This window comes from Stegostoma tigrinum, chromosome 6 (genome assembly GCF_030684315.1).
Source record: "Stegostoma tigrinum isolate sSteTig4 chromosome 6, sSteTig4.hap1, whole genome shotgun sequence".
Lineage (NCBI taxonomy): Eukaryota > Metazoa > Chordata > Chondrichthyes > Orectolobiformes > Stegostomatidae > Stegostoma > Stegostoma tigrinum.
This window is the reverse complement of record NC_081359.1, coordinates 17,950,700-17,976,784: the sequence shown is the minus strand read 5'-3', so window position 1 is coordinate 17,976,784 and position 26,085 is coordinate 17,950,700. Positions and strand designations below refer to the sequence as shown.

Sequence of the window (26,085 nt, the reverse complement as noted above, 5' to 3'; positions counted from 1 at the left end):
ATGTTACGCCCCCCCCCTCCAAAAAAATTATAAATGACTGCTGACAACATCCTGTTAAATTTGGCAAAAAAAGGACAATTGCTATGTAACATTCTATAAATCAGAACATAAAGACTGTATACATCTGGGGTATTCCATTATGACCAATATTGCACTCAATTATGTACAAGAATACAAATAAAGCACATTTGTAAAATAGACTGCACGTGATGCAGGAGAGGGTAATTTACCATAATCCTGCATTCCCTTACCAATGCTTTACTTTTTTTTATTGAAGGCAAGGCTATAAAGCTGGTCTCTGGTGAAATTTTTACATTATTCAACATTGCACATCATGAAAATACTGTATTACAAATCCAAATGTGTACAGCAAGCTACACGCACTTGGTGATCAGACTGCCCGAGCACAGATAATTACTATACAGTTGAATGATCACAAATGCATTTTACATTCAGGCTCATTGATGCACTGTGACAGATTACTAGGGTCACTACCAGAGCTAAGTCCACCAGTGGAAGTTGACAAAGCTACATGCATAGTACTTTCACATGAAATACAAGACAAAGGTATTGCAACAGCTCAATTCTGTATTCCTTTATATAAACCCATGTAAACCAGCATAGAATCTACAACACTCAACTGTTGTTTTCTTTATTAAATGGAAACTATAATTTCAAACTTTGCTCCTTTGTTGCACTTGACATATATCCTATCTGAAATATACCTTCCTGATGCAATCCATCAATTTGCCATCTTTAATAATTATCTACAGGCATTAGATAAATGTAAACCAACAGCAAAAATATTGATGCTAACAGTATTTTCCCATTTTTCCAATATATTAAACATACAAAGTCTATACTTTTTAAAGACAGATTCTTATAGCAAAGCAATGGAACCATTTCCACCACTGAGTTCTAAAAACTGTACAATAAAATGCTGACTAGCAAAGCTTCTCCGAGAACCTGCTAAAAGTCAAAGGCATTCCCCGAAGCAGAGCTTAAGATGTGCAAACATTATTTCCTTTGGCTCCACGACATAGCTGACGTCACTATCGTGACTGTCACAACTTAGTCTGATCTGTTCCCACATTCCGTGAGGCTCCAAAGTGTCCTGAGTGAATACATGCAGGAATGACTTGGTATGCTGATGGCAACGTTCCACCGGTGAATCTTTAAACCATGGAAGAGGAATTGGAAATGCCCTGAACAGTTGTCCCAGTTGGCGTTCCACTGATTGCATTGAAGATGTGATATGAGTTCGGAAGAAGATTGATCTTCATTCCATCGTCCTCTGGCAAAATCTTAAAGAAAATAAAACATTCAGAGAAAAATAAATCAGAAGAACACAGGGTGGCAGGGAATTTTCACAAAGGCTTCAGGAAACAAGCAGTTTCTTTCATTTGCACAACTTTTCCTTAAAAGTACAACTCAATTTACAGATTGTATGCTGTGCATGCACGCGCACACACACACAATCGCACACACACACACATTGATGTCATGCATTTCCAGAGTTCACAACAGGAATATTACCATCCGATCTGCTCACATTACGTGAGGGCAGCATTCAGAGAAATAGAAAATGAGAAAATACACTGGTTAGTTTTCATTTGCACAGAATTCACAGGATCTGCAATCTTACATCCTAGAGATATAGGCAATTATATAAATTAGGTTTCAGATGCCTGCATGCTTATAGAATTAAAATGTCCAGGTAGGACAACTTGGGCTATATGCACCTTATCATGTCCTTTCTTTTAAACTTGGGAAGCAAACAAAAGTTGGGCTAAGTTTACCCTTTCCAGATTTTTAATAGAAATTGCAACAAATGGCTGCAAGAGTGTTAACAATGCTGAAATCAGAATTAACAAATTTCCACTTAATTCAACCTGCTATGTTTCATTTGAGTCTTCACTTTGCCTGCTTAAACTGCTTCTTGAATACTTGGAGAACTATTAATTCAAAATGCTACAATACAAAATGCTCTTCCCTTGGCATTCATTATAAGAGAAAAATCACTAAATATGAATTAGAATAAAACATCTTTTGACCAAATCAAAATTTTATCTGGAGAAACAAGGAAACAATTCAGAAATGCGCACAAAAGGATGGCACAGTGGTTAGCACTGCTGCCTCACAGTACCAGGCACCTGGGTTCAATCCCAGTCTGGGTGACTGTGTGGAGTGTGCACATTCTCCCTGTGTCTGGGTGCTCTGGTTTCCTCCCCCAGTCCAAAGATGTCCAGGTCAGGTGGACTGGCCATACTAAATTGACCAGAGTGTTCAGGGATGTATAGATTAGGAAAGTTATGGGGGGGATGGGTCTTGGTGGGATGCTCTGAGAGCCAGTGTGGACTTGTTGGGCCGAAGGGCCTGTTTCCACATTGTGGTGATTCCATGTAATTGTTACAGTCTGATGGCAGTACACTTTTTGACAAGGATTATGTGAAAAAATAATTACGTTCTCATCATGTGTTAAGTGTTACATATTCACCATTCTAGATATCCCCATCAAATTATAATCCCCAGTTATAATTGGCAGTCAGGCCATTTGCTCTGGGTTTTGGCCATTATTAGTTAGTAAGAAATTTCTATGAATGTTCCTAGCAATCTACCTTCACTGCATATGGGAAGGTGCAGACTATAAGTCTATTGACAAAGACAAAGTTGAAACTGGCAATTTGCTTACTTATACTTAAAAGAATAACACAAGTGAGTTGTTATGATCATCTATACAGACTGACTGATGAATGACCAAGGAACTGACAAGGGAAAATAGAGCACAATGTGACAGTAAACAAGAAACGTTAAAAAAAATCAGATTATGACAGTCTGCTTAATTATATAAAAAGGATTAGCAAAATTAAATGTCGCCCCTGAGACAGGCTGAGACATGAAAAAGTAAATTGGGGAATGAGAAAATTTAGAGATATTAAACAAATGTTTCGCGCCTGTCCCTTCAGAAATTGCACATTTCTCCATATTTTGACTATCAGTCACCTTGCCTATTCATTTAAAAGCAAAGTACTGCAGAAGATGCTGGAGATCTGAAATAAAAACAAAATACAGGACAAAATCAATGGGTCGTGCAGCATCTGTGAAAAAAGTTAACAATGAGTCCAATCAGAATTCGGTTCTGAAGAAGTCTTGCATTGGGCTCAAAAGGTTAACGCTGTTTCTCCCTCCACAGAGGCTGCCCAGACCCGTGAGGTTTCTCCAGCACTTTATTTTTACTGCTAACTTACTACTTAATTATCTCTTCCCCAACATCTTTGCATCGTCCTTTCAGCTTAAATCTTTGCTTACCTTAATATCATCAGTAACCTTGGATACATTACAACTGATCCACCCTCTTACCTAAGTTACTACTGCAGACTGTGAACTGCTGAGTTTATTGCATGGATTCTTGACGTGTTTTATATAAACTTTACAATGCAGAAGGATCTTTGTACATGAATCATAGTTAAGTTAAAATGCACATACAGCAGCCAACAGGGAAAGCAAACTGCACATTAGCCTTTACTATAAGGCTGTCTGTGTGGAGTTTGCACATGCTCGTCATGTCTACATGGGTTCCCACTGGATGCTCTGGTTTCCTCCCACAGTCCAAAGATGTGAAGGTTACGTGGGTTAGCCATGCGAAATTGTCAATCATGTCAAGGATGGGAAATGCAAGGATAGGGTAGGGGATGGGTCTGGGTGGGATGCTCTTTAGAGGTTTGGATGGGCTGAATGGCCTGCTTCCACAGTGCAGGGATTCAATGATTCAATGACTCCACATCAAGCATGACAGACTTCCAGATTCTCCTACTTGAACTGCCAGCCATAGTGGTAGTGGCAGGATTTAAATGTGGAACATCAAGCATTTGCACACATTATGAACACACTGTCCTGAGCCTTCAATTCCTGGAGTGAGACTTGGACCCAGGGTTTCTGACTCAGAGGCAAGGTCGCTATCTGCTAAGGAACACGACCTTCCCAAAGTTATATCATCCTTACCATTTTCCTTTGAAATGCCCTTCCAATTCACTGATTTTCCCTTTCAGGATTCATCTTGTATCTACAAGGCTGCTATGAAACATAGTCTGTACGTCATTGATCTGCGACATATAATTGTGTTTCTCTTAACACAGATGCCCCCAGACCTGTCTGAATATTCTCAGAACTTCTTTTCACTTACAAGTAATCAGCTGGAAAAATGAAATATGGTAATCTTTGCTTTAAATGGCCAGAGCAAAAGTTATTTCAAAGAACAGTAATGTTAAGGTCCAAGAAAATCACTTGAAGGTTTTCCAACAAACCAGGAGATTATCAAGAATTTGATTTGGTTTGCTTTGTTTGACTACCTCTCATTCTTGCAAAAGATATTGTTTTTAGACATAAGTGGCTGAATCCCACACACCAGTTACTCAGAATTTCGTCAGGATTCCAATCAGAAAGTAAACAGGGAAATGCAGAGAACCATTTTCTTCCTCCCCTGAAACTGCAATGTTCAGAAACCAGAATCGGACAATAACGGTCATGAGATGCACTGACTGCTGCCTGTTCCCTTACTGACACTTCCAGAAGGGGTGGCACGATGGCACAGTGTTTAGCACTGCTGCCTTCCAGTGCCTGGGACCTGGGCTCAATTCCATCCCTGCATGACTGTCTGTGCGGGGTTTGCACATTCTCCCTGTGTCTGCGTGGGTTTGGTCAGGTACTCTAGTTTCCTCCGACAGCCAAAGATGTGCAGGTTCAGTGGATTGGCTGTGCTAAATTGCCCGTGGGCGAGTTGGACTGAAGGATCCAACATTGGTCAAAATCTTAGGCCTGTCTCTTTCTTCATATACTGGGGATAAAGCAGTTTACATTAAACTTTTGTTCAGACATGAAACACAAACAGCCACCAAACTTGCCCCACTCTTGCTACTGTAGTACTCTCAACCAATATAAGTTCCAACATGCCAACTGGAAGATACCAAGAGGTCAGTTCTACAGGTGTAAAGGTGGTGAGAGTGTGGTGAAGTCACAAGACATGCGCCGAATTTCTGTTGCTGGTATTCCGAGCAAAAACAGCGTAGGTATACTGGCAAGGGAATGAGGTGTGGCAATCTTCATTCCAAGCTGTATGGTCAGGCAGCAACCCACAAGCCCTGCACAGGTCACTCACAGGTCTTCCCCTTCAAATCACTACCACATTAGGGAGCAAGCAAAAAACATGAATTAGTGGGCCCACATTTAAAGGAAATTGTCCAAACTTGCGAAGGAAAATGAAATTAAATGCTAGTGCTCAGTATATGATTATAGTGTATATCAGTATATCATAATAGCGACTCAACCAGAGGAAATTTCCTAGGATTTTGTGATAGAGAACCTGGAATGTATCACCCTGTTGACCACTATTCAACATCTTCAGACTTTTCCAAATGCTCTCCAGGCTTGTCTTCCAGCTTCCACCCTCTGAACACAAGCTCATCTAAAACTCTGATCCCATTTTAATCACTCCATAATTGCTTTCAACTACCTGGGCCTTAAAATCTGCAATTCCTTCCCTAAGGTACTTTGTTCTTTAACTGAAGGGAACCCCTGAAACATGTAAGTGTCATGTTAGGCAATAAACTCTTGTGATACCGGAAACAAACACAGAAGTCTAAAACACTGAAGGCTACCTTTTTAAAAAAAAGCAGTGCCTGGCACCATTGTACTCGAGTAGAATGTAGTCACCTTAACCATGTTTTATACTGATGTTTATACACTTCATTTATTTTAAGAATCAATCTTGTTAATTCTTGTAATTGTTATGCATGTTACTCTGTTAGGCGTAGTACAATTCCACTTCAGGCATTACTGTGCAAATACATTGTTGAATTTCACATGCCTTAACACTTAAAAAAAATGAACTATCCAGCTTCAATGATCCTCATATAATGTACAAACTGAAAAACAAACCTAACTATCTGCACAAAGTACATAATGTGGAATTAATGGCACTAGGATGTTCTCAGCAGAAACTGGCAGCCCAGAGTATTTATAAATGTGGAAAGGGAGAGTCAGATTGCCTTTGTTTTTCTGGCTCTACAGCACTGAGTGATGCATGTCTGAATGACCCTTAGGAACAGGATCACTGATCATTAAAAGCAGAATATATGGGTTGCTTTTGTTTCCTCTTTTTCTGTGCCTTTAACTTTCAGTAACTTTTGCTGTACATAAGCAGAAGGAATAAGCAAATATTTTGCAAGAGGCAAGTGAAATATTTCATCTTTTTTCTCCAAGAAAGCAGTTCAGTTTGCAGTCATCATTTGTACAAATGATATGATACTTACCCTGATGTTAAAATTACAGAGTCATCAACTCCCTTCCACACAAAAAAATGATGAAACAATTTGTGAGATGGCACCTAATCTGCAAAGCATGCTAACCCACATTTATTATGGGTCTCAGATTACCCCATTATCCACACTGATGCCTTGTGCTCAAAAGCAAAGGACACATGAAAAATCCCGTTAATGTGATCCTCTAATGAAATAAGAAGGTTTGGTTGAAGCACATAAATGCGATAGAAAATTAAACTGCATAAGTGAGACCAAGATGGAACCTAGTATCAGGGTTCTGGATACAGAGATACTGGTCCTACATCGTGGACATTGCCTAAATTTACTTGGATAACTTAAAATCTGGCTTTTAGGAGACAGAGAGACTTTATGAGAAAATGAGGTTCAAAAAAGGACAGATATGTCAATTGTCACTGATAACTTCCCCCAATATCATGAAACACTTTTCTTAATAAAAAGGAGAAATTTGCAGGGTTCTGCTTAAAAAAGGAAATTGTTAGTTTGCTACCAACTGGACAGTTCTTACAAAACGCTAGCACAGACACGACGGTGACCTTCTTCAGTGCTGGGGGATTTACAAGATGAGGCAAAGATTCCATTTGTAGGCAGAAGCTGAATGACTCAGCAATGAAGCAGCCTTGATCCTGGCAGAGTTGTATACTCTAATTTATAACAGAGCCCAGTATGTTACCCACCTCTTACCCTCTTACAATCAAGTGCTTAACATTTGATTGTTCTGATTTAGATTTCAAAGCAGAATTGCCTTGAGGAAATAAGTAAATGCGCAATGCAAAAAAAAAATCTTCTGGGATGAAATAAATTTTACTCTGTGTCAGTCTCACCTGTTCATGCATGATGTTGGAGAGCTCCCGAACCATTTCTCTATAGTTTGCCTTCATTTCCTCTTGATACTCGACCTGATCTTCCTTGATCAAACGCTCATTTACAATCAAGGCTTGCCCACAAGCCTCAACAAATTGCCTGTGAATACAGAAAGCAACCCGTCAAAGCGCAAATGATCTGATATTAAGGTAAAATGACAAGAGCCCTTATTACAAAGGGAATGAAGTGCAGGGTTGTGCAACTGGTAAGTGGGCTTTGGTGAGACTCCACGAAGGGTACTGGGCATATTTCGAGCTTAAGGCTCTTGAATAGTTTTGTAGCTTGGGTTGTGGATGCTGTAGTTGGTTTGCTCGCTGAACTGGTTTGTTAGTTTACAGACATTTCCTTACCATGCTGGGTAACATCATCAGAAGTGCTGATGTGTTTTCCTGCCTGTTATTTCAATGCTAGAGGCCTGGTTCTCCACCAAGAAGGCCACTGACAAACATGTAGAATTAGGCCCTACATACACACCAATGCAAAGAAAAACCAGAAGTGAGGTAATCAACTCCAATGGACCCCAGAGTTTAAATAACAGGCAGGAAAACACAACAGCACTTCATCAGAGGCTGCACTGATGATGTTACCCAGCACAGTGATGAAATGCCTGTGCAGCAACAAACCAGCTCGGCAAGCCAACCAACTACACTTCTCGCTTGCATATCTAAGATATGACTGCAGTGAAGGCAGTGTAATGAGAGTTCACTAGGTTGATTCCTGAGATTAGAAGGTTACCCTATGATGACGATGAATTGGCCTTATGCTCCCTGCAGTTTGGAAGAACGCTGGGTGATCTCATCAACGCATACAAGATTACGAAGGGCTTGACAGGAAGGGCTGGAAGCTGACTTGCTCCTTGCAAGCAGACCCTGTAATCCATAACACGCTGTAGGTGGGACCTTCACTCTTAATGTGGGTCCAATCTGATTGGGCAGCAGCTCCATTACTCCCAGCTGTGCCACAGCTCAGTTGCAGGCATTGATGGCACCTCAGCAAGTGAAGCAAGGAACATCACGGCATTCCTTGGAAAATGCATCCGGGGTTTTAGGATGGGAAAGAATCATAAAGCTGGGGAGGGTGATAGAGGAAGGAAATGGGGGCTTCTGTCAGCTACTCGGTGCTGAAGGAAGGTGAAGATTGGGTGCCTCTAATGATCCTGAATAAGCTGTCCCCTCTTTCCTTTCCACCTTTACTCTTAGCATTTAAAACCAGATGACTGGCTCTTTCCTAATAGTCCACATCAGCTCTAGACTGGCACAGCCGCGTACTATTCAGGTCAGTAAAATTGTTAAAAAGCATCACTGACATTCAGCCATTGTTTTAAACATGGCGAGCGGGCAGCTGTGCCCACCCAGAGGACTAATGAGGGTGAGCGTGAGGGTTCTCTAAACACAGCTGATGACAGCGCTGTAAAAGCTAGCTCGATGTTTGCATAATCCAGAAAATAGGCAGAGTTTCAGAATAAGGGGACAATCGTTCAGGTTGGAGATGAGATATTTCTTCAATTAAGTAGTTGTGATCCTCAAGCCCAGAGTGTGATGTGAATGCTCTGTCATGGAGTTTATTTCAGCCTGAAATAGACAAATTCTTGGCCTCTCATGGAAGGGGGCTGTGAAGTGCAGCTGAAGTCAAGGTTTGTTGTGACTGTATTACAGGATGGAGGTGTCATAAAGTCCATTTTGGCTCCTAATTCTTGTTTCCTTCAATCCGAGGAGTGACTGGGATCCAACTGTCTCTTTCTGTAGTAACAACTCAGAAATGCTGGGCCTACCTGAACACTTCCTTCAGTTGTTTCACTTTGTTGTCGGGATACTTTTTCACATTGGCCTCTTCTAGAAATGCCCGGGCATACGCGAGTGGACCAGCATTGACCTATAGGAGTAAGAAAGGAAACACTACGTTCATTATTGTGCGACAGCAACAACTGGAGCAAAGCCTGTGTTATTTCTCATCTGAATCACTTCACAGATGGTGACAGAGCTCCTTACCACTAATACATAATGATCTGTTGATGTATCAATATATACATCCCTAATATATATACATTCCTCTCTACTACACTAAATATTTACACCTTCATCTAGCCTACATCTTCCCAAATAAAAACAGACTTGCATTTATATAGTACCTTTCAAGAACAGCAGTAGCCTCTTTGGAAATGTAGCCTCTGTCATAAAGCAGGAAACTCAGCAGTCAAGCTGCACACTATAAGCTCGCACAGCAATGCGATAATAACTAGGTAATGTGCTTTCATGATATTGACTGAGGAACAGATATTGACAGGACAACATGGAGAACTTACCCTTCTCTTCAACGTAGTGATCGTGGGAATTTTTTTACATGCTCTTAAGGGGGCAGATCAGGTCTTGGCTTGGCATCTCATTTAAAAGACGCACCAGACTGGAAATGTCATTGGAGCTTTGTGCTCAAGTCCTGGAGTGGAACTTGGAGAAGTAGAGTCATTACAATACAGGTAGAGGCCGTTTGGCCCACTTGAATCCATCCTGGCACTCCTATCAATACAGTCCCATTCCAGCAGTCTCTAAATCCCCCACCCAAAACCCAAGTTTCACTGCCCATTGAGTATCCTTCCAAATGCCCTGCTACTTCAGTGCCCACCATCCACATTGGCAGCAGTTTCCTTGAGCCACAAACATTACGACTCAAGAGGCAAGCGTATCACCACCTGCATTATAGAGACAGCTACATTAAATACATATTAACAAGCATTGTGTCATCCATTGTATATATGCTATCAGACAGATACTTAGTTGTCACAATACACAGGCAGTTACTCAAAAAACTAAGGAACTTGACAGATCAGAGGGGGCAGAGTTAAAAAATAAGGGGTGAAAACAAAATGGAGGTGAAGAAAAATTCTCGCTCTCGAAGAGGTATGCGTCTGTGAAACTCTTTTCCCCAGAGAATGGGAGAGTCATTGAATATTTTTAAGGCACAGGTAGATCTGACTTTTTTGTTTGTCAGGAATCTAAGATCACTGGGGGGGGGGGGGGGGAGAGAGAGAGAGAGAGAGAGAGATAGATCAGAGTGCGGAGTTGTAGCCACAAACAGATCAGCCATGATCTTACTGAATAGTGGAACATGCTCGAGGGGTGGAATGGCCTGCCCTGTTCCTAATTTAACAAAGTGTGAAGCTTATGAACACAGCAGGCCAAGCAGCATCTCAGGAGCACAAAAGCTGATGTTTTGGGCCTAGATCCTTCATCAGAGAGGCTCTCTGGTTCCCACTTGCTATGATTAATTATTTTGGGCGGAAATCGCCCTGATTGCATTGTAAGCTAAAATAGCCAAAAGAATGGGGGAATTATAAACAGAGGAGGGTTTGAACTAAATCGCTCATGCCCATGTTTTCCACTGGTTCAGCTTGTCTTATCAGACACCACCCACAAATTGCCATGAGTTCCTTTGTCTAAATTGTGAGATTCCACCAAGTGCAATACTTTTGGACGGCTCTTCCAACTGCAATCATTTTCCCAGGCACACAGGCAAGTTTTTTTTAAAATTACCACGAGACATTTAACTAACAAAGAAACTGACAAGTGGACCTTGAATGAAACCAATTAGTGCTTCAGTAACTAACCAGTGAAATTGAAGCGAATTTTGAGCCAATTGCACCCAAAGTGGAAACTTTAATTCCATTCTGCATTTATACACAAGAAAGAAGAGTCACCTGCACGATAACACTGCCTTGGAGTTTCAGTTGTAACTTGATCATATCTACATCGGAGGAGGAGCATAACATTTGCAGCTCTGTCACTTTATTACCCATTTCATCGATCGCCACCTCAATGGGATTCATATCCATATGTTGCTGGTACATGACAGGGATGCGCTTCTTCACATAGGGAAAGTAGTGAGTAGCTAATAAAGAAAGAACATAATTTCCATCAGAAACATTCTAATGAACACTGACAATGCAAAATCACTTATAAGGAACATATTCACTCTAACTTGTGGACGTAGGATGTGGACACACAAATGCAGTTCATTATTTTCTGCAGGCTGCCTTCGACATAGACACCATTCATTCATCTAGCATTCCACAATGAGAAGAGATATTAGGAGAGGTGGCTGAGCACTTGCTGAAAGAGTTGGGTTTTAAGAGCCTCTGAGGACATGGGGCAGGTAGAGAGGCAAAGGTTTTAGAGAGGCAGTTCAGTCACAGATCAACCAGTGAATGGTCATAACTGTGACAGAACTGGAAAAAGAATACAGACATGTACATTTATTGTGAATGATCAGGGTATGTGCTGTAATTTCAGGCTGTGTTGGTACTTATTCTCCTGATGGTAAAGTACACAGACGGACTAGTATAAGAATGTTACTAGAAATGCTTCTTCAGCTATCCTAAATTAACAGGCAATACAAAATACAACAACAACCTACATATGAGAACTTCCAACATAATTAAATATCTCAAGGGGCTTTGCAAAGCAAAATTTAATAGTGAGCCACATAAAGGGTGGGCAGTGGAATAACGATATTGTCACTGGGCGAGAAATCCAGAAACCCAGGCTAATGCACTGGTTTGAGCTTCATCAGTGAATGGTGAAACTGGAGGTCAAACAATACGAGTCTGGAATTACCATTAGTCTAATAATTATCATTGCTGATTATCATGAAAGCCCATGTGGATAACTAATGTCCTACAGGGAATGAAATCATCCTCTTTAACTGGTCTGGCCCAAATGTGACTCGAGAACAACAGTAAAGTGGTTGATTTGTCCCTTGAAATGGGCAAGCAAGCCACTCTGTTGTGTTTAACTGATACAAAGTCAGATAAAAGGGAAGAAACCAGGTGGATCTCCAAGTATCGCCAAAGCCCCAGAAATAACACAGGCACACAGTCAGGTCAATCCAGTAAAGTCCCCACTATAACACCTGAGGGCTTGAGCCAAAATTGGGAGAGATGCTCCACTGACCATTCCAGCAACAGCCTGGCAGTCATTCAATTGGTATCATATCATACTCTGACACAGTGGCTTAGTGGTTAGCACTGCTGCCTCACGGCGCCAAGGATGCAGGTTCGACTCTACCCACGGGTGAACATCTGTGTGGAGTTTACATGTTCTCTGCATGTCTGCATGGATTTCCTACGGTGCTCCGGTTTCCTCCCACTGTTCGAAACTGTGCAGATTCAGTGGACTGGCCACGCTAGATTGCCTGTAGTGTCCAAGGATGTGCAGGCTAGTTTGCTAGAGGGGTTAGCCTTGGTATATGTGAGGTTATCAGGATAGGGAAAGCAGTGGGTCTGAGTGGGATGCTCTTTACAGGATCAGTGCAGACTTGATGGACCAAATGGCCTGCTTCCAGAGTGTGGGGATTTTATCGGTCTATAATGATTACCATACTTGAGGTAGCAGCACAGTGGTGTGTAGTTGGCACTGGGTCTGCTTTGGGAATCTGCAACATTGACTGTGGATCCCATGAAGTCTCATGGCATCAGGTCAAACATGGAGCAAGTAAAGCTCCTGCTGGCTACTACCCCCGTCCCCACGGCTGATGAATCAGCCCTTTTCGTGCTGATCACCACTTCGAAGAAACACTGACTGTGGCAAAGGGACAGAAGGTACACTGTCAATCACTAAGAATTACTCAGTAAGTAACTACTGAACAAGGTGTTCGAGTCCTAAAGGACACTGCTGCTCCAATGGGCCAGTGGCTAGCGGTCAAGTAACCTACAAGAGGGAACATCTACATTACCTTGTCCTCACTAATCTACCTGTTACAGATGCATTTGCCCCAACAATGTTGCTAGGAATGACTACCACGCAGTTCTTCTGGAGGCGAATTCCCAGGTTCACATTGAGGATGCCTTCCACCAAGCTGTGTAGCACTACCACCATACTGAACGAGATGGCTTTCAGGTAGATCTAGAACATGAGACCGGGCCTTCATGAGGTGTTGTGAGCCAATGAGGCATTGAGTTGTATTCAATCACCATTTGCAACGTCATGGCCCCACTCTACTGTTAGCATCAAACCTGGGGATCAAATCTACTCACAGAATGTGTGCTGACAGATGCACAGAAATACAGAAGTCAGGAGCAGGAGTAAGTTGTTAGACTCCTCAAGCCTACTCTGTCATTCAATGTGGCCATGGCTGATTGAGCTCAATACTCTAATCCCATCCTCCCACTATAGCCCTTGATCTCTTTAGCCACAACAGCTATACCTACCTACCTTCTTGAAAATACCACGTTTTGGCCTCAACCACTTTCTATGTTGGTGAATTCCACAAGTTCCCCACCCTTTGGGGGAAGAAATTTCTCCTCATCTCAGTCCTACAAGGTTTATCTCTTATCCTTAAACTATAACTCCTGGTTCAGGCCTCACCAGCATCAGGAATATCCTTCCTTATCTAGTCCTGTTAGAATTTTATAGGTTTCTATGCAGTTCTCCTCATTCTTCTAAACTCTAGAGAATACAATCCTACCCAATTCAATCTCTTTTCATATGTCAGTCCTGTCATTCCAGGAATCAACTTGTTGTGCTCCCTCTATAGCACGAACATCTTTCCTCAGATAAGGAGATCAAAATTGCACACAATATTCCAGGCGTGGCCTAACCAACGCCCTGTATAATTACAGCGAGGTATCCTTGTTCCCCTGCTCGAAGGCCAATATACAGTTTGCCTTCTTTACTGTCTGCTCCACTTGCACGCTTATTTTCAGCGACTGGTGCATGAGATCACCCAGGTTTTGCTGGATACTCCCTTCTCTCAGTTTATAGCCATTCGGATAATAATCTGCCTTCCTATTTTAGCGACCAAAGTGGATAACCTCACATTTATCCACATTACATTGCATCTGCCATGCACTTACCCACACACTCAGTCTGTACAAATCACCCTGTAACATCTCTGCATCCTTCTCACAGTCCACCCCTCCACCCAGCTTTGTGATATATGCAAATGTTTGAGATAATACATTTACTCCCCTCATCTGAGTCATTAACATATATTGTGAATGCTTTGCATCCTAATACCATGCAGTACTCCAATAGTCATTGGCAGACATTCAGAAAATCACCCATTTATTCCTAATCTGTGTTTCTTCTCTGCTAAATAAAAATCAAAAGGTTATCATGGGTTCTCAGGAAGGGTCACCCAACCCGAAACGTTAACTCTGTTTTCTCCTTCACAGATGCTGCCAGACCTGCTGAGCTTTTCCAGCAACTTTGTTTTTGCTTCTTCTTCCTGAACCAGTTTTCGCTCCATCTCAATACACTACTCCCAATCCCATGCTTTTTAAGTTTTAAACATTAATCTCTTAAGTGGGACTTTGTCAAAAACCTCTGGAAGTCGAAATAAACCACATTCACTGGCTTCCCCTAATCAACCCTACTAGTTACATCCTTAAAGAATTCCAGTAGATTTGACGAGTATGATTTCCCTTTTGTAAACTTAATGGGCGGCACGGTAGCTCAGTGGTTAGCACTGCAGCCTCACAGCGCCAGGGACCCGGGTTCGATTCCAGCCTTGGATGACTGTCTGTGTGGAGTTTGCACATGCACCTCGTGGCTGCGTGGGTTTCCTCTGGGTGCTCCGGTTTCCTCCCACAGTCCAACAATGTGCAGGCTGGGTGGATTGGCCATGCTAAATTGCCCATAGTGTTCAAGGATGTGCGTGTTATAGGAGGATGGGTCTGGGTGGGATGCTGTAAGGGGCAGTGTGGACTTGTTGGGCTGAAGGGCCTGTTTCTACACTGTAGGGAGTCTAATCTAAACCTGTGCTGGCTCTGTCTGATTTGGCCACTGTTTTCTAAGTGCTCTGCTATAAAATCCGCAATAATGGACTCTAGCATTTTCCCCACTGCTGACAACGGACCCACTGGGCTTTAATCTTTGTTTTCACTCGCAATCCCTTTCTAAATAGCATGGGGCGTACTTAAAAATGAGGTGTCAGTCTGGCAAACAGGTCTGTATGCATGTCAAACAACATCTGATAGACAGAGCTTAGTGATCCCACAGCTAACAAATCAGATCTAAGCTCTGCAGTCCTGCCTTGCCCAGAATGGTGGTGGACAATCAAGCTGAAGGAGGTTCCACAAATATCCCGATTCTCAATGATGTGCAGAACTAGTTCACCAATTCAAAAGACAAGGCTAAAATATTCAAATCCATCTTCAACTGCACATGTTGAGTGGATGATCTTAGTTTTCTCCTGAGGTTCCCCGCATCTATGGTGCCAGTCTGCAGCCAGTTCGATTCACTCCTGATGATATCAAGAAACGGATAAAGGATTGAAATGGATGAAGGATTTCAAAGGGTGAAGACCCTGACAACACTCCTGAATTAGTACCGAAGACTTGCGCTCCAGAATTAGCTGCCCTTAGGCAAAGTTTCCATACAGCCACAATACTGGTATCGATTCAGTAATGAGGAAAATTGCCCAGGTATGTCCTATACACAAAGAGTACGACAGAATCAACACAGCCAATTACTATATGGTAATCTACTCTCAGCCATCCGTACAGCAGGAATGGGTCATTGTCAATGCTGTCAAACAGCATTTACTCAACAATAACCTGCCCAACAACACTCTGAATTCAGCTAGGACCACTCAGATCCTGAAAATTCTCTGCTGCTTGCAGTTGTATCCGGCACCAAAGAAGTTATGCTTTTGGAGATCAGTCATCTCAGCTCCACGACATCATCCTCAGAGCAGCAGCTGCTCAGGGTTATATATTTTCCAAATCAGTCTGTTGAGAAATGTTATGAAACACTCATGGGGCAGGTGGGACTTGAACCCAGGCCTCCTGGATCAAAGGAAGGGGCATCACGACTGCCACAAGAGCCCTGCTCCTCAGGGTGGTGTCCTTGACCCACTCATTTTCAGCTGCGTCATCAATGCCCTTCAGTCCACCATAAAACTGGAGGGGAGAATGGCTCCTGATGATTGCACATTTCAGCACAGAAGGCATGGCCACTGATGGTGGAACAATTATAATTGAGTTGGACAACAGCTGGAGGAAAAGGCAAGATCGTAGAGTAACTAGAAAACAATAACGTCAATGTTAAAATTGAAGCATTGCTTACCAAGAATCTGTGCTCACAGGGGTGACAGGAAGATAGAATCTGGGTAAAAGGAAGGACACATGCAGAATTCATGAACGGTAGAAAGTGGAAGGTCAACCAGGTGTATATTAGAAGGATTAAGACCAGATGTAAAAAAGCAGTATGGATGAAGTTTTAAGAGCAGTCGAGACAGGGCATGTTGAGTTGGGTGTCATTACACAGGTGACAAGTGGCCTCAGAGATGGGGGGGTGATACGTGCTTGGAAATTCAACTCAGATCCAATAAAAAAAGACACCAAGATGTTGAATGATTTGATTTGGCCTCAGGCATTTTCCAGCAAGAGAATCACACCTGTGCACAGCTAAGAAAACTTAGGGGGAACACTGCATTAAAGGAGCTGTCATTAAGTGTACAACATTCTGGCAAAATCTGCCCATAACACCAGAAGCAATCTGAACACAACTCAGGTGCTGCAAGTCAGAAGAATAAACATCCACTCAAATCAATTGTTGTCCTTAGCAAACTTTAAACATCAGTGTGAGAGTGAAAGGATGTGAAGGTGCTCATCAAACGGCAAGTTTATAGAACAAAATTCTTACCCACTCCGCTTGACACATGCAAAACCTGGACATCACAGCAAGAAGCTCAACCACTTTCACAGGGTCTACCTTCAGAAGCCTCAATAGATCAGCTGGTGGGATAAACTACCAGACACCAGGTGCTTGCACGCCAACCACTCATTCCATACTGAGGCAGTCACAACTGGGTTGAGATGGTCACAGCTGGATTGCGTGACACTCGCTTAGCCAAAGCAAAGGAGAACTCAATTCTTGGATACATTCTCATAGCGGTCAAAGGAAGTGTGATCAGGAAGGTCTGGAGGCTTCGCTTAGAAGCTTTTACATCGATTTCAAGTTCAGGAATAGCTCACCCGGGATGGCTGCACCAAACGCAGCTTCCTTTGAAGGGAAGCATACATCAGAGGCAGAGAGAAAACCCCAAGCCAGTGACTCACCCAAAATCCAAATCTCTACCTGCAGTATCTTGTCTGATTTGTAGCCAAACCTTCTGAGTACTGACTGGTTTGGCATGACCCATCATACCCATCACCCCAGAAGACAGACGTGGTCAACTTCATTTTAAAGAACCAACAAGAAATGAGCCCACTCATAAAGTCAATTACAGTGTCAAGGATAGCCGACTGAGCTCTGGGCCAAACCACACACAAAGGCATTACTCGGCTCTGAAGGGGTGTGGGCTCCCTTCTGGGTGTGGTCCTTTGTACTGAAAACAAAATTTGAGAAATAAACTCTGAAAATGCGGGAGTTATTGGCTGAACTTTAGAAAGTATGGTGCATCAGACGTCAGTTATTCCCACAGCAATTCAGCATTCAAACCATTTGAGTTTTATGATGCTTCGGTCTGAACTTTTCATGACCTAGCTCTGTGAATTGTTAACTCAGACAATAGCCTCTACACGATAAGAATGGTTGCACCAACTGATTATCTACGATCAGCAATAAATGGAACAGCACCAAGTGATTAAGGTCTGAGAAAAAAAGAGTCAAAGACTGACAACATTTTCTATCCTATAATCTAATTCAATCAAGTCCAAATGAAAACAATCAGTAACTTAATTCCAACAGGATACCTACATACTGTGATTAAAATCTACAACTTCACTGCCTCCTGTAAGTCTGTTTCTGCTTTGTACCCACTTCTGAACTGCAAGATTTTAGTTACTCTCCTCGAGGCTGGTCTCTCACCCTCCAGACTAGAGGTCACCCAAAACATGTCTGGGCTAACGACAAACCCAATTCCCCGTCAGTGTCTCTGTTTGCTGATCTACATTAGCTCACAGTGCACGAGATGTAGGAGCAGAAGTAGGTCGTTCAGCCGATTCAGTTTACTTTGCTATTCCATAAGGTCACGGCCGATCTGATAATCCTCCAATCCGTTTTGCTGCCTTGTCCCCATAGCCCTGTACAGATTAAAATTCTGTCCATTCAGCCATCAATATACTTAACAACCCAGCCTCCACTACCCTCTGTGGTAAGGAATTCCAGAATCACTACCCCCTGACGGAAGAATTTTCTCCTTATCTCTGTCTGAGTTGTGTGGACCCTTACTCTGAGAAATGCCCGCTGGTCCCAGCTCTCCGACAAAGGGAAACAATCTTTCTGACAAAGCCTTGCCCGATAATACAGTCCTTCCATTGCAGGGAGCAGCCTACTGAAAGTTCTCTGGCTTGCCTCCAATGCCAGTAACCTTTTCCTCAGCAAAGAGAACCAAAACTGTTCAATGCCTTGTATACTTTTAACAAAATCTCCCTACTTTTAAACTCTAGTTCCTTTGAATTGGAGGTGAACATTCCATTTGCTTTTTCTATTCACAGTATCAAGCAATAACCTGATTTTAAAACTCTTTTGTTTTTAAATCTACCTCATCCCTTCCTATCTCTGCAATTCCATCCAGCTTTGCATCCCTCTGAGATATCTGTGCTCCTCTGATTTGGTTCCCGTGTATTCCCAATTATTAATGGCTTAAACATTGGTGCCTTTCCCTTTAGTTGTCCGGGCCTCCAAACTCAGGAATTATGCCCTGCCTCTCTACCTCACTTTCCTCCATTAAAGTACTTCAAGCCTACTTCTCTGACCAAGCGTTCCATCATTTAAGCTAATGAGCTGGATTTTTACAGGGTGTCCAGTTCCCAATCCATCCTGGATGTACAGTCCTTTGGGAGTCCACCCAGGAGAAAGCCAGACTGCCGTTTTACACTCAGCAGGGCATTAACCGGCTCAGAGCAAGACTCCGCTCCGTTTGGGGAGGTCACCTCACCTTAAGGAGTTGGTGCCAGCCCCTTGTCTCAGCTGGGCCGGGTTTTAGCAGTGGCCTCTGCTGGGACTACAGCCTATGTTTGAAGTGGAGGGTATTATTAGGGAAGTAGGACTGAAAGGCTGGGCATCTCTTGGGTCAGGCTGGCAGACCCCAGTGAGGGGTATGATGGAGTTGGGGGCTAGGCTGGGTGACCAAGGTCAAAGGGGGGGGGGGGGAAATGATCTTGAAGGGGGTGTTTCACCAATGGGCACAGGCAGCAATCAATAAGAGGACTCCTCCTCTTACCGAACATCAGCCCATGCAGCAAAAGACACTGGACGTCCCACTTGGCCTGAGCCCCACCCCAAGTGTGGGTAGACTGCCACTGCCCATGCTTGATTGTCTTGTACTTTCTGCGCCCCTCCACAAAGATCAATTGTCTTCTTTAACTCTACCCTATCAAGCTCTTTCATAATGTAAAGACTTCCATCAGCTCACCCTTCAGTATAGTCTTGTAGGGAGGAAAAGAGCCCCAGCCTGTTTAATCTCAATTCTTTGCCTCCCTTCAACTGTGACCTTGTTAACCACTCATGTTTTATTTGTTACTTTCTAATGCCCCTAATTACAATTTGCACGTATAACACAGCCTCACTGCCATGAGTGAGTGAGAGAGGTGTATTATATGTAAAGACAGAGAGATGCAGATGTATGTGGAGGGAGTCCCAGAACTGGGTTGGTTGAACTAGAAGCTTTAATCACCAGTGGTAGGGTGAAGGGATCAAGTCAGGGTCAGAGGACTGAAGGGTGCAGATGAGGTCGAAATGCTGGTAGATGTCGGTGTGATACAGTCACTAAAGTAGAAGAGGCAATGGGGGAAATTAAGAACAAGGAATTTTTTTATTCTTTCTTGGGATGTGGATATCATTGACAAGGCCAACCCTTGTTGCTCAACTCTTAGTGGTCTTCAAAGGAGTGGCTTATGAGGGCAGTTCAGAGAGCAGTTAGAGGTCAACCACATTGCTGTGGAATGGCAGTCATATATAAGCCAGGCCAGAAACGGGCAGGTGATTTCCTTTTCCGTAAGAGGAGAGTGAACCAGGTGAAGTTTGTTTTATTTTTAAAAACAACAAATCAATGACAGTTTCATGGTCACCACTACCAAAACTAGATTTCAACTGCAGATTTCTTCGAAATTTGTTTTCAGTTCCACCAGCTTCCAATCTGGGAATCTGAACTGAAATCTCCACAGCAGTTATTAAGGTCTCTAAGTTGGCATTACCGCTATGCAACTGTCTCCCCTGCAATTAATGCATTGGGGTTGAGGACCCGAAGTAGGCTAGTAGGCTTATGCTGGTGTCTGACAGCAGGAGGAAGTAAATATAATCACATCGAAGGGTAAACAAATAAACAGTGAACATGTAATCAGTGAGTTTTGGCAACAACTGATAAATACATACATACGCAAGCTAATTAATTTACTTTAAATGAATACTCAAGTATATAGAACTATAAAAATATAGAGTGAAGAATTTTTATAGGGGGTCATCAGTTAATCATGTCTGCACTCGTCATGGCATTTCATACGTGAAGTTTTTGTGTGTTAGATAAAGCAAAGACCATCAATGTGACACACTTTCACAGCAAAACCAGACATTGGACTAAGGCAAGGTTCTTAAATTATCCAACTGTACTGCATGATTGAGAAAGGTCATGTGGTACATAGATAATCATGTTTCCTACATTACAAAAGTGACTACAACACATCAAAAACACTACACCGACTGTAAAGCACTTTGACAGTTCTTGAGACCACAAAAAGAACCATAAAAATGAAAGTCCTTTTTTTTCATGGCTGTTCTTTTGACTTCATGTTTGCCATCAATTACAAACAGCTCCACAACACACTTCTGTTGAGCTTCTTTTAAAATTAAATCACAGAATGTGGGTGTCACTGGCAAAGTCAACCATAATTGCCCATTGTTAATTGCCCTTGTGATTAAGTAAGTTGCAAATGCATTTTGTAATTCTCTTTCAATATTCTGATTGGAAACAAGTTTTAGCAAATACCTGGTCAAACTGAACTTACCCAGCAAATTCTGTTTTTATTCTTGCATCTAATTTCACTTTCCTCATATAGATCCTCCTGGTCTATAAAGTAACATCTTCGTAATTTTCAACATGAGCTGATCAATCAAAGGCAGCCTGCAGATTTACCGTCTCATAGGAGGCTGGTTAAAAAAATACAGACCTATACCTTCAGAGGAACAGGCAGCAACCTGACTAGAAAATTCACTGATGTATATATTACAAGAGTTAGGGTTACGAAAGTGTTGTACTGGATTAGAAAAGATGCACATCTGAGATTCACTTTTATTCATGCTCAACTTGAATGCTGTATCTAAATTTGCTGAGGAGATCTGGCAAGGAGCAGCAATAAAAGCTTCAGGAAGACAGATGGAAGCTATCAGGACAGGAAATAATAACAACACTGAAATAAAACCAGTGAGTACTGAAAATAATCACTGGTCTGACAGCAACTGTGGAAAGAGAAACAGGGTTAAGATTTCAAGTCAAATATGACTCTTCTTCAACTATAAATTCAAATTAATGTGGATAATTGCAAGTTGTCTCCACCTTTGAACAATCCTGACACTTCATGTGGAGGTCATCAACAGCTTCAGATACCTCAGTTCAACAATGACCAGAAACGTCCTTAAGGTCAACATGAGTACCAAGACAAGGCACAGCTGTCATGTTAATGCTGAGAGGTCGAGCGTGAACAAACAACAAACTAATGGGAAATACAAAGCTGTGTGTGTACTAGGCTTGTGTTGTCTTTTCTATAGTTGCAATGTCCATACAATTCATCTAAACCAGGAACAGCTGCCGAACAGACTCTGTCGCTTCAGCTGAATATTGGATATCTCCCGACAATGCTAGAGTGCTGGATGTGGGAAACTGACTGGTGTGCAAGAATCTCTTGCATGTTTTCCCTCAAGTCAGTGGTAATTATGGAGATTAGGACCATTAGGATCATGAGAAAGCCAGAACTGCACCAGTAGCTCATCAGCTTGGAGTGCTGTTGGAAGTCGTAGAGATTCGGATGGTGGAGCCAATACAGGGATTTGAAATAAGGGATGAGAATTTTGAAAAGTGAGTCAGGACACATCGTAGGTCAGCGAGCACAAATGCAGGGGCAGGGATTTTATTCTAGGTTGAGACAAAGCAATGAAAAATGAACAAAAACAGAAGTAGTTGGAAAATGTCAGCAAGTCTGGCAGCATCTGTGAAGAAAAATCACAGGTAACATTTCAGGTTCGGTGACACTTACTTGTTAAAATTGTTCTCCTCTTGCACTGTTGCTCAACTCCCCCCTGCTTCTTTCCAGAGATGGTGAATGGCATCTCAAATACAAACCGCTGAATATTGTGACTTTTCTCAAAATCTGTTTTTCTGTCCAGCAACTCCTTCTCCTCAAGGTATGGAGTCACGTACGTCACTTGGATGTAGGCATATTTCGAATCCAAGTCTTTCGGATTGACCTGTTCAAAAACAGTACAACTTTATTGGAGCATATGTAATCTGTGGTGCGACGTCAAGGACAAATTAACAATTTGAGAGAGTAACATATTGCTCCCAACTTAGTAAACAGAAAGACAAGTGTAAACGAATGCACCTCACCTGTAACTCATGCAAATGTAAATTCTATTTTATGCTCAGAGATGCAGCCTTCCTAATAGGTTCAGCCTCACACTAACAGTAGACTAACTGGCGAATTCTTCCAACTGATACTTGTGTGTGGTGAACGATTGTTATTTGGGCTAAAGACGAGAATGGAGAGACTCAAGTTCACAGATGTGAAGAAATTCAGAACTGCACTATTCATTAAGAAGGGTAGTGACAGAATCCAGGCGGACCTATGACCTATACAAAGACAAAGCACACCAAGAAGTAAAAATATTGTTGGGCTATGGGAAATGAACAGGGAAGACAGTATTAGAGATAATGGGAACTGCAGATGCTGGAGATTCCAAGATAATAAAATGTGAGGCTGGATGAACACAGCAGGCCAAGCAGCATCTCAGGAGCACAAAAGCTGACGTTTCGGGCCTAGACCCTTCAAAGGGTCTAGGCCCGAAACGTCAGCTTTTGTGCTCCTGAGATGCTGCTTGGCCTGCTGTGTTCATCCAGCCTCACATTTTATTATCAGGGAAGACAGTATTGACTGGATAACTTGTCCAAAGATCTAGCACTGGCATGATGGGTCAAATGGCCATTTTCTGCTCGAAGATCCAATGAATGTAACCACAGCGTTGAAGTATAATTAATTGTAAAGCACTTTGGAACGCTGTAATATAAATAACAAGGGCCCTGCACATGTAGGAAGATATAAAAGAATTCAGGACAATTCAGAAAAGATTCATGACAATGGTGGAAAAATTGAGGACTTCCAGGAATAGAAATAGATTGCACAAGTTAGGGTTGTATTTCCTTCGAGAAAAGAAAGCTAAAAGGAGATTTGGTAGTGAGCAGGATGGTGGAATTAGTTTGCAGATGGTACAGTGACAGCAGTATGGCAGTGACAAGGGCAGTGGGATTCATTTCACTATTGGTACAGTACGATGGGCAGAGATCGGGCCATTGGGAACAGTTTGAGACTGATGCAGGGTTATGTCGGGAGAGCAGGACAATGGGATTAGTTTTGGATTCATCCAGTGTAATGAGGAGTGATGTGGAAGTCTTGATACTGGGCTATGGATAGACAAAGGGATATTGAGATTAGTTTGAGATTGATGTTAAAAAAACTTTTAGATGCAGTGAACGGTTAAGATAAGAAATGCACTGAGTCTGTGGTGAGAACATATTCAAAAGGGAATTGGGGTTGTAATCGAAAAGGAAGTAAAATATTATCAGGAGAAGGTGGGAGAATGGTAGGAAGTGAATTGCTCATTCAGAGAGCTGGTGCAGATATGAGGGGCCATACAGCATTTCATCCTGTAACACCATGATATCCTGTACATCCAGATATACACACCGATAACGGGACAATTTGCCATTTTCTAACGATGTGGGAATCATCTCCAAATTCCTTTGGTTCTGCCACTTGTGAAGCCTCTATTCCCTTATTTCCATCATTGGCGACTGTGCCTTCATGTACTTAGGCCATGAAGTTCATACATTAAACTTCTAGCCTTCTCTCTCCTTCTTGAACATGATCCTTAAAAGCTATCTCTTCAACCAAACTTTTTGTCACCTATCCTGATATCATCTTGTGTGATTTAGTGTTGGATTTTATTTGCTACTGCACCTGTGAAGTCCCTTTGCTACGGTGAAGGTGATATGTAAATGTATGTTGTCCTTGACTGACAGGTACAGCCTGAGTGCACCTTCATGTCACAACTGAAGGGAGGTTTTCTTTTACATATTTTTGGGCATCTCTGACCAGACCAGCATTTCTTGCTTAACTCTAACTGCCCCTTAAGTAGGTGGTGGTGAGATCACTTCTTTAAACACTGCTGTCCATGTTGTGTCAGTACACCCACAGTGCAGTTAGGACAGGAGTTCCAGAATTTTGACCCAGCAACAGTGAAGGGATAGCAATTTGGTTCCGAGTCAGGATGCTGTGTAGCTGTTAAGGGGGTGTGGTGTTCTCATGTCTCTGTTGTCCCTGCCTTTCTAGGTGGTCGCGTATTTGTAACACGTTGTCAATGACAGCCCAAGTCAGAAGGAGCTATTCTCCGAAAGCTTGTGATTTCAAATAAATCTGTTGGACTATAACCTGGTGTCGTGTGAGTTCTGTCTTTGCCCACCCCAGTCCAACACCAGCACCTCCACATCATGGCTATCTTTTTAAAAAGGGCAGCTGGAACAATGATAGGTTTATATTATTGTGGAGTATTTTTTGTCAAGTCTTTTGCTGATTAGACCATGCTCCTAATCAGTAGAGTATAACTTACCTTCAGCCTGCTCCATATTTTAATCCAGGCTTTGAAAAGGCTTTTAGAGGCTTGATTATATTTATCAGAATTATAAAGTCAGGAGTTACTTAACGATTTTTTTATCATCATAAACAATTAAGTCACGCAGCACAAAGTATTTGAACCTCCCGTATCTTTCAGATATATTGAAGTTTTGGAAACTCCTGGGAGGTAACCGGACTCCTTTCTCAAGGGAAGAAATGCATCATGAAAGCAGCAGATTGCAAAAGGTAAAAGATAAGCAAGTGCTCACAGAAAAGCAGACAGATTTAAATGCTGCCCTCCTTACCTTCCCATCATCGTAGATCATCCGCACATTCTCGGAGCCAAATTTGTCCGAGTAAAGTTTCAGAAGTCGCTGCGATATCTCAGACAGCTGGGTCAGTTTTGGTTCTTTGTAGATATATTCCTTGCCATCCTCATCCTCAAAGAACCCCTATTGAAAGTGACAGTGAAGTAAGCCAGGGTGACTTGTGAAAAACACTCACAAGCAGGTGCATAAAGCAGTGAATCGGTCAACTCAAAAGTTTGAGAACGACAAACAAAGGCAAACAAAAGATTCTCCAAACTCCCCCAAGTGCACAATTAAGGCCAAGTGGTTCTGAGTTGTTTTTTTAAAGGAGGAAATGAAATTCATGGCTGTAAACGTACAGCAATCTTCACCTTGGCCACATGTTCAATGCCATGTAACCAAATAATTTTGTTTTTTTTAAAAAATAGATACACTTTTCTGGTTTCTTTGGGAAGAAGAATCCAGGTCTCATTTTTATTTCGGAGCGATATTAAGATGCGAACTTGGGGCCTGTTTACACAGCAACAATGGGTACTGCTTTTCAGGTTAGTACAGGTTGAGAACGTTAGATTGGCAAATCTTGGTCAGAAGGGGTTCAAACACACCCGGAATTATTCACAACTCACGGATAAGACTCAGCAACCAAATTAGTTGAAATTTACAGAAAAAGGTTGGATTTTTGCAAACACACAACAAGCTGATGGTCAACATCAAGTCACCCTCTTTTATTTTGCTACAGAATATAAATGGTAGATTTTGT

At 42.2% G+C, this 26,085-nt stretch overlaps 1 protein-coding gene across 15 annotated transcripts in view; it reads right to left on the bottom strand.

Moving 5' to 3' along the window:
• Positions 1 to 492: 492 nt before the first annotated feature.
• LOC125453562 (dedicator of cytokinesis protein 9) overlaps positions 493 to 26,085 on the bottom strand; it is a 316,948-nt gene continuing 291,355 nt past the window's right edge. For 14 of the 15 annotated variants that reach the window (XM_059646469.1, XM_048533319.2, XM_059646475.1 and 11 more), the window contains 6 exons: positions 25,323 to 25,469; positions 22,387 to 22,597; positions 10,891 to 11,081; positions 8,971 to 9,071; positions 7,160 to 7,298; positions 493 to 1,304 (listed from right to left, as the gene is read on the bottom strand). In XM_059646469.1, the coding sequence (XP_059502452.1) occupies positions 1,176 to 1,304; positions 7,160 to 7,298; positions 8,971 to 9,071; positions 10,891 to 11,081; positions 22,387 to 22,597; positions 25,323 to 25,469 (918 nt within the window). In that variant the 3' untranslated portion in view covers positions 493 to 1,175. Of the gene's footprint in view, positions 1,305 to 7,159; positions 7,299 to 8,970; positions 9,072 to 10,890; positions 11,082 to 21,141; positions 21,284 to 22,386; positions 22,598 to 25,322; positions 25,470 to 26,085 lie in introns of those variants that run through there. The other variant, XR_009445818.1, reaches the window with a different exon arrangement.